The sequence below is a fragment of the Thamnophis elegans genome, chromosome 6, assembly GCF_009769535.1.
Source record: "Thamnophis elegans isolate rThaEle1 chromosome 6, rThaEle1.pri, whole genome shotgun sequence".
Taxonomy (NCBI): Eukaryota; Metazoa; Chordata; class Lepidosauria; order Squamata; family Colubridae; genus Thamnophis; species Thamnophis elegans.
In genome coordinates, this window is record NC_045546.1 from 511,518 (window position 1) to 520,749 (window position 9,232).

A 9,232-nucleotide genomic window follows, 5' to 3' on the forward strand; every position below is an offset into this window, starting at 1 on the left:
AGGTTCTGAGCATTTCTGGAGAACCGGTAGCGGAAACTTTGAGTAGTTCGGAGAACCGGCAAATACCACCTCTGGCTGGCCCCGCCCCCATCTATTCTCTGCCTTCCGAGTCCCAGCTGATTGGGAAGGAATGGGGGTTTTGCAGTATCCTTCCCCTGCCACGCCCACCAAGCCACACCACGCCCACCAAGCCACACCACACCCACCAAGCCACACCCACAGAACCGGTAGTAAAAAAAATTGCATTTCACCATTGGGCTACTGCCAAGCAAACCTGCCTCCCTCCTCCTGCCCATCCCATGCCCATGGGCTCCTCAGAAGGTCTCTCTCCATCAGAGGTGGGTTCCTACCAGTTCACACCAGTTTGGTAGAACCGGTTCGTCAAATCTACCGAACTGGTTAGAAGAGGTTCCACCAGCGGACCCGGAAAGCAGGCCACACCGAGAGAAGAGGGTCCAAAATTTTTTGAAACCCACCACCGCTCTCCATGTTCAGACTGCAGAGGCCCTCCTGCTTGGCAAGGGAACTCCTGCTCCAAGTGGGCAGCCCAGAAGCCTACCAAGAACCCCTGGGCATGGCCACGCCCTGCTGTGTGGAATTGTCCCGCTCGAGAACCAATTGCCAAGCATCGGTCATGTGACCAGGGGGATGGGGGAGGAGAGGACAGCGCAATGTTTTACGACGGCCAGAAGTGCTTTACCAGCCATTGAGCATCTTTGGGGAGGTGGCAGTAATTTCCAAGGGTCCTTAAACAACTGGTTGTAAGTCAAGGACTGCCTGTGAGGCCTTTGAACATTCCTCAATGCATCCACATTTTCTCTGAAAAAATATGAATTAATAGAAGGTGCTGTGACCGGCCTTTTGAGATCTCTTATGCCCTCGCTTGCTTACAAAAAAGGGGCTGAAAGTTCTTGCTCTGGCTTTTGAGGCTTTGGAAACATTGGGCAGATCCTTGCTGGAGACCGAGGTCTTGCGTGGAGTTAGAGAGTCAGAGGATCCTCCACCTGAAAGGGATCTTGGAGACTTCTGGAGTCAAGACCAAGGAGCCCTCAGGCAATTCAGCCTCTTCTTGAAAACTTCCAGGGATGGCAGCTTCTGGAGGGCAAGCTACCCCATCTCTCTCTCATACACTCTCTCTTTCTAGTCTATCTTAAAATGTCTATCTGTCTATTAATCCCTCCATCTATATCTATCTATATCTATTTATCTATCTATCATCTATATCCCTCTATCTCTATCATTCATATCTACCTACCTATCTAATTTCTATATCTTTCTATCTATCTTATCTGCTATCAATTCTCTCTCTCTCTCCTATCTATCATCTATATCAGTGTTTCTCAACCTTGGCAACTTGAAGATGTCCAGACTTCAACTCCCAGAATTCCCCAGCCAGCATTCGCTGGCTGGGGAATTCTGGGAGTTGAAGTCCGGACATCTTCAAGTTGCCAAGGTTGAGAAACACTGATCTATATCATTTGTCTATCTCTATCTTATCTGTCTACCATATCTATATCATCTGTCTTGTATCTTCTATCTCTCTCTGTCATATGTATCTTATCTCTCTATTTCATCAAGTCGTCGAACTGGAAGGGACTTTGGAGGTCTGCTAGTCCACCCCCTGCTCAAGGCAGGAGTCTTTATACAACCCCAGTCCGATGGATGCCCAGAACCTTTCAACCCTAACCCACAACTTCAGGAAGGAAGCTGTTCCATTGCTTGGAAATTCCTCCCCAGGACAAGAACCTGGGCTAGGAGCCACGGATGGGCTGGAGGGGGGGGGGGCTCCCCAGGCCCAGCATCCCACAGGACCGGGGGGGGGGGGAACTCCCTGCTGGCAAGCTGCACACCCCCGCGCCTGCTGAGCCACGTTTGCCACCTGGAGCCCCCTTGGCTTCTCTCCTCTGCTGGAGGAAGACTCCCTCCCCGCAGGGGGGCTGCCCTGGTGTGGGCGGTGGTGGGGGGGGGAGGAGGCCTGACCTGCAACCCGGGGAGGAAACCTTTGGGCTGATCCTCCCAAAGGATCCCTTGGAGGAGATTTCAGGCCTTGGGGCTCCGGCAGAAGGTGGGCAGAGGGCATGGCTCGGCCTTCCTCGGACCTTGGTGAGTAGATGCTAGGAGGTTTCAGGACTTGAACGGGGAAAGCTGGCGGAGAGGGGAGGCTGACGGCTGAGAGGCCGTCTTGTAGGCACCCGGTCCTCTAAGGTTGATTCTCTGAGGGGCATCTCCGCTCAATCTAGCCGGCTTCCCTGGGCCCATTTCTTGAACCGGCCCTGAGCACTGCAATTCCAGGAGGCCAAAAGGGACCCCTCCACACACAGAGCAAGCCTTTTATTTTAAAGACATCTGGGAGGGAGAATGGAAGGGGAGAATGGAGGTCTTCTAGTCGACCCTACACCATTTCAGACAATTGGTCGTCCAATCCCTTCTTAAAAGCCCCCAGTGTTGGTGCACCCATAACCTCCGGAAGGAAGCTGAGTCCAGGAGACATTTTCTGACGGTGAGAACCATCAACCAGTGGGTGGAATTCTTCCTTAGTTCCTTAGTTGCTCCTCTCCTGGATGAGTCTCCATCCACTGCCTCCTGTCCTGCCTCCGGGGGCTTTGGAGGATCCCTTCCTCTTCTCTGTGGCAGACCATCAAGTACTAGAGGATTGCTCTCATTTCCCACCCTGTCCTTTCCCCCGTTAGAAAATACCTTCCCTGCTTCCTCCGTTCTTTCCCACGCGGTTCGGCCTCCAGGCCCCTGATGGTCTTTGTGGCTCATCTCTGCCCTCTTTCTGGGGTCCCCTTTTCTCTTCCTTCTCTCTGAAGAGTCCTGGCCTAGTTTGACTCCATGCAGTTCCCATCATGCATTAAGGATTCGTTTCTTCTTCTGCTTTCATTCCCCTGATACTTTCTGGGCTGCCCCGTCTTTTCTTCGCAGGCAAAGGGCTTCCTCTCTTAATGATCCAGGTATTAAACCGTTTGATGAGGTCATTCGGGCCACATTTCTGCTCAGAGTAGGAGTCCATAGAGCAGCATTTAGGAAAAGTTGCAGTCAGCCCTCACAATCAAAGAGATGTTTCCCAAGAAATATTCACCCTTGGAATCCTAATCAAATCCTTATTGGAGTCCTTGGTGCTCGCTGAGCTCGGTGGTTTTCCTGCAGATATTTCATGATCCGCTTGGTGGATCAGTGCTAGAAGGGAGTTGGGTTTGTGCGGAGCAAGAGGAGGAGGAGGACTGTGGGATCACCTTCTTCTGCAAGGCTTCACCCAACTTGGGGTTGACCAAAAGGCAACGGTTCTTCTCAGAATCCAGAGGTGTCAGCCGCCCGAGCTCCGTCCACCTGCCAGCTCCGGGAGCAGAGATGCAGAACAGCACAGCCAACGTGTCCTACGTGGAATTCACCCTCGTCCCATTCCCAGGTCTCCGGGAGTGGAGGCCCTTCCTCGCCCTTCCTTTCTTCTGCCTCTTTCTCCTCATCGTGACCACCAACTCCATCGTGATCTACACGGTGAAGACGGAGGAGAGCCTCCACTCCCCCATGTGCCTGCTCATCGCCCTGCTCTTGACGGTCAACCTCTTTGGGACCTTTGCCATCCTCCCCAGGATGCTCTTCAGCCTGGTGCTGCCCGCCAGCCACATCTCCCTGACCGAATGCCTGGTCCAGATGTTCTTCCTTTACTTCACGATCCTCCTGGACTGCAACGTTCTTCTGATGATGGCTCTGGACCGGTTCCTGGCCATCTGCCACCCGCTGCGCTACGCAGAACTCATGACCACCAAACTCCTGAGCCTCCTGATGCTGCTGTCCCTGGTGAGAAGCCTGGGCACTGTTGGGCCGGTGGTGGCCTTGGCCTCCCAGGTGCGATTCTGCCGTTCCAACGTCATCAGCCATTTTGCCTGTGAACACATGGCCCTCATGAGGCTCTCCTGCAGCGACATCTCCGTGAACAAGAGGCTGGGTCTAGCCTTAAGGTCCTTTGAATTCCTCCTCGACCTCAGCCTCCTCCTGGCCTCCTACGGCCGGATTGTCCACACAGCTCTGAAGATCCGCTCTGGCAACGTCCGCCACAAAGTCTTCCACACGTGTGGCACCCACTGGATGGTGATCGCCATCAGCTACTCCTCTCGCCTCTCCTCCTCCGTCGTCTTCCGGCTGGCCAAATCGGCCTCGCAGGACGTCCACAACCTCCTCAGTGCAACCTACCTGCTCTTCCCCTGGACTGTCCACCCTCTGATCTACGGCGTGAGAACCAAAGAGATCAGAGCCAGCCTCCCGAAGCTCTTTCCCAAAAAATAAACCTTCTGATCTTTCTCCTCCTCCTCCTCCTCCATCTAGAAGCCACTTTCTTGGCTTTGGCCAAAAATAAGCCATGATTGGTCCATGTTTCTGGTAGTAGCTGAGATAACAGCTGATGGGCCAAGCTCTGCATTTCACACAGCTTGTTGTTATCCACTAGCAGCCTCCACTTGTGCATACTGGTCTTACTTTTACTCCAACTTTCAACCTATTCTGGTCCTGCAAGTTGTATAAGGGAGGTCAGATCCTTCAGCCAGGTCCTCCTGCTCGATGTTCTCCTTCCTCCATCTTTTAATTCTTGTGCCCCCTGAAGAATGTCTGTCCTTGCCATAAAGCTCTTTCGAGGTGTGGCTCAGTACGCTTGGGGCAAATGTCCATTGAGAGAGGATGGCAAGGATCTTTCTCTGGCTTAATTCTCTCTGCTGCTGCTGCGGCTTCTCTCCTGATCTTAGGTGGGGCAAAGGCAGCGAGAGGGCATATTTTCTATTTTTCCCTGAGCTTCCCGAAACTTTGTTGAGTTACCCCAAATTGGGTAAAACTGGTTTTTTCTTTGGGGTTCCTTCCCAAGATGGCTGCTGAACAGAATGGGGTTTCTTCTCTCTCTCTCTCTTGCTAACAATCTGTCACTTTTGCTGCCGAAGTTCAAGTCTCTCTGGCAGTTGCTGCTCCTGGATTCCTTGTGATTTGGATTGTTTTGAATACCTTTTGCCTTTCTATAAGGAAACAGTGTGTGTTTTTGGATAGTGAAAGTGTTTTCATTTTATTAACATTGGACTTATCCCAGGGCTTTAGCAGTGTATTAATTTACAAAATATTTGGAGCGCATTTTTTTTAAAATTTTTCTGCTTATCTTGGATCAAAATATTCAGAAAATATCTTATTTATTTCTTCATTTTGCCTTAGTATTCTTTATTTCCTGGTTAAGTTACGTAGAGCAATAATATATCAGATTACAGACAAGGAATAGTGGCTGATACCTGGGAAGAGTTTGGTAACATGCAATTTTTTGTTGAAACTTTTTTAAAAGTTTGATGAAATGATAACGGCTGTGGAAAATATTCCGATGCATGTAGCTCTCGATAAATTAGATTCACAAAAGGATTGTGATACGAAGGTTGCAAACCTCTTGGAAATGCCTACGGATTATACAGACTTAGAACTGAGTTGATTGCATCCACCTCTGAAGTTCCAGCCTGCGTTCTTTTACAACAGCAGAATCCTGACGGAACGGAGGATTTCTCTAGGAGGATTGAAGGAGATTGGGCAATGGATTTATCACACCTACTTAGAAAGTCATCTGGACTTTGTTTGGAAGAGAGACCAGTTGTGGAGATTGAATTGACAACAATTGACAAGAGATGGTATTAAGAAACAAATACGGAATTATTCTTCACTCTTACTTGGGATAGATAAGATGCCATAGTAAATTTTCTACCCATGTTGAGTACAGTAATGGTTGTTAACAGAGGGGTTTGATACTTTAACCTTGCCTTATTATTGTTCTTCTGTTAATCGTTCGTTCATTAATATAGTACATAGATGACAGGTCAATAATTTGCAAATAGATTTAATAGTTTTAAAACTTTGGGGGCCTGTTTTGCAAGGGGAGGGAAACTAATGTTATAGTAATATATGAATCAGTATTCAATTAGGTGGGATAACATGCATATGTGCGTTGGTATTTTTAATGCACTTTTTTCAATGTCTTCTTTGCTTTGTAATTTTTCTTTGCCATTTTTATAAAATTTGGAGTTTTGTATTTTAACTTTTTTTTTGAATAAAATAAAAATAGATTTAAAAAAAGTCTTTGGGTAATGACAGAAAAACCCATGACCCCTTGCAAGGACAATGAACTTTACGACTGACCTTTATATGAATAAAATATATTCAAAAATTTCCCAAAGTACTTCTATTAAGATGAAATGCAATAGTTACCAATGGTAATTGGCTGAAATGACATAAAGTGTCAGGCCTGCAGCCCTCTTTTCTCCTGGGTCTCTGGCCTGCCACACTTTCTATTCTTCTACTATGCCTTTTCTATGGTGGGAAAAAGGGAGTTGGGGATTGTACGGAGTTAGATGCTATGTAGCCATAACAACATTCTTTCTAGAAAGCCAAGGTCATTATCCTTTGTCTCTGCACCTCTGTACCTGACCGGAACTGGATGGGTGGAAGCTGCCAGTGTGGCAGTGGGAGATTGGACCATGGGATGGACTTGTGGGTGTGGGGGGGAAAGATCTTGAACTTTCAACTGGGTGGGGAAAACTGGGAAGCTTTCAGATTCAGGTTTTCCCAGATGTGCCAACATGGCTCTCTTGATAAATTGGAACTCTTGAGCAATACTTGGACTCTGATTTACTTTAGGATGCTATTTGGAACCGACATAAAGATCATCCAGCCATCCATCCATATCTACCCATCTCTGTCTGTCTACTATATATTATCTATCCATCCATTCCTCCCTCTATCTATCTACCATCAGTCTTGTCTATCTATTATTTGTATCTTATCTATCTACCCCATAGAATCAAAGGGATGCAACCCACTGCCAAGGCAGGAGACCTTCTGCCCTCCCACTCAAATGGGATGCTTGTCACTGTCAGCAAATTCCTCCATAGTTCCAGGTTGGAGCTCCCTCTGGCCAGCTTCCGCCTGTGGCTCCTGGCCCTGCCTCCCCCCCTTGGGAGAAGAGCCTTTGGGGGGGGGGGGGTTGAGGCCCTTTACAGGTGACGAAGAGGCCAGCGGTGGAACAATGCAAAATTTCACAGGAAGCACAGCAAGAAAAATATTTTTTTCTGCAAAGTGGAAGCCATAAGGGCAGCCTTCCAATCCCACCCAAGCTGTGGGTGGGATTCCATCACCGGAACCTTTCAAGAAGAGGTTGGAGAACCATTTGTCCGGATCTCCTGCTTGAGCAGAGGGTTGGACTAGATGACCTCCAATGTCCTTTCCAACCCTATTATTGCATGTTGTGTTCTTTCTGCCCAGCTTGTGGGCTTCCCAGGACATCTAATGGCCACACGAGGAAGTGCATAGCTGGGCCAGGGGGAGAACCTGGGCTAGGAGCAACGGGTCAGCTGGTGGTGCCCCTCCACTCCTCCCCTGGCCCACAGGACCAGGGGGCCACTCCCAGCTGGCATGCTGAGCCAGTTCTGCCACCTGGATGGATCTTGGCTCCTCCCCTGAGGCTCCGCTGGAAGGCCTCTCGCTGGGGTGCTGCCTTGATAAGGAAGGGGGGGGGGATGAACTGCAACCCAGGGAGGAAACTCTTGGTCTGGCCCTTCAAAAGGATTTCGCACGCAATGTGAGCAGTTGGCGTGGCTCATCCTTCCTCGGTGAGTAGATGCTAGGTGGAAACTGGCAGGGAGGGAGGCTGGCTTCCCACTCTTTCTGGCAGCCACATCTCCCTGACCGAATGCCTGGTCCAGATGTTCCTCCTTTACTTCACCATCCTCCTGGACTGCAACGTCCTTCTGATGATGGCTCTGGACCGGTTCCTGGCCATCTGCCACCCGCTGCGCTACGCAGAACTCATGACCACCAAACTCCTGAGCCTCCTGATGCTGCTGTCCCTGGTGAGAAGCCTGGGCACTGTTGGGCCGGTGGTGGCCTTGGCCTCCCGGGTGCGATTCTGCCGTTCCAACGTCATCAGCCATTTTGCCTGTGAACACATGGCCCTCATGGGGCTGTCCTGAACAAGAGGCTGGGTCTAGCCTTACGGTCCTTTGAATTCCTCCTCGACCTCAGCCTCCTCCTGGCCTCCTATGGCCGGATTGTCCACACGGCTCTGAAGATCCGCTCTGGCAATGTCCGCCACAAAGTCTTCCACACGTGTGGCACCCACTGGATGGTGATCGCCATCAGCTACTCCTCTCGCCTCTCCTCATCCGTCGTCTTCCGGCTGGCCAAATCGGCCTCGCAGGACGTCCACAACCTCCTCAGTGCAACCTACCTGCTCCTCCCCTGGACTGTCCACCCTCTGATCTACGGCGTGAGAACCAAAGAGATCAGAGCCTCCTGAAGCTCTTCCAGAGAAAGAAACTCTCCGGGCTTCCCAAATCTGGCTGAATTACCCACAATTGCATAAATGTGGTTTTTCTTTGGTGTGGAGAGAAGCAACCCACAACCCTCCCCAACGGGGACAGCCGACTTTGACCCGTTTCTAAAATATCCCCAAGAGGATCTCCACAAATTTCTATTAAGATGAAAATCCCTAAAGTCAGCAATGGTATTTTGCTGAAATGAGGTTAAATATGTTTGCTGCCCCTCTCATTTCCAAGGGCCCCTGAGCCCCTGGCAGAATGATAAAGTCCACTCAGTGCCCAGTGCTAGAAGGGGGAGGGGGGAGATGGTCCGTGGGGCCCTTGGTGCTCTCTGAGCTCGGCTGTTTTCTTGCAGGCGTTTCATTACCAAACTAGGTAACATCATCAATGCACTGTTGACGTTACCTAGCTGGGTGAACCAATTGCCCAATTTTATTTTGTGCTGCTTTTTGTTTCCTCTGCCCAAGAATATCCTTCCAGGTCTGACAAAACAGGATTTAGGGGTATGTGAGACGGCAGGGCTGACCGGTCCAGGGACGGCCTGTTCTTGGCTCCCAGTCTGTGCCTACTGACCATCTGGTCCCAAAACCTCCGTTGCTTCTCATATGGACCATTTGAACCCCTCGACTCCTCAAGATTGGGCCTTTTAAGCTCCACTGTCTCCAGCGCACCAGCAGTTACAGAATTGGAAGGGACCTTGGAGGTCTTCTAGTCCAACCCCCTGCCCAAGGTAAAGACCCTACACCAAGGGTTTTCAAGCTTGGGAACTTTCAGGATTTGTGGACTTCAACTCCCAGAACTTCTCATCCAGCATGGCTGCTTGGGGAATTCTGGGAAGTCTTAAAAGGGCCAAGGCTGGACTATCCTATCCCAGGCAAATGGCTGTCCTGTCTCTTCTTCAA

General features: G+C 50.1%; 1 protein-coding gene and 1 pseudogene across 1 annotated transcript; both read left to right on the forward strand.

Moving 5' to 3' along the window:
- Positions 1-3,351: 3,351 nt before the first annotated feature.
- LOC116510202 (olfactory receptor 52K1-like) lies at positions 3,352-4,287 on the forward strand. Its single transcript, XM_032219674.1, has one exon. The coding sequence runs from the start codon at positions 3,352-3,354 to the stop codon at positions 4,285-4,287; it is 936 nt and encodes a 311-aa protein (XP_032075565.1).
- A 314-nt stretch (positions 4,288-4,601) lies between these two features.
- On the forward strand, positions 4,602-8,308 carry LOC116510203 (annotated as a pseudogene).
- The last annotated feature ends 924 nt before the right edge of the window (positions 8,309-9,232 follow it).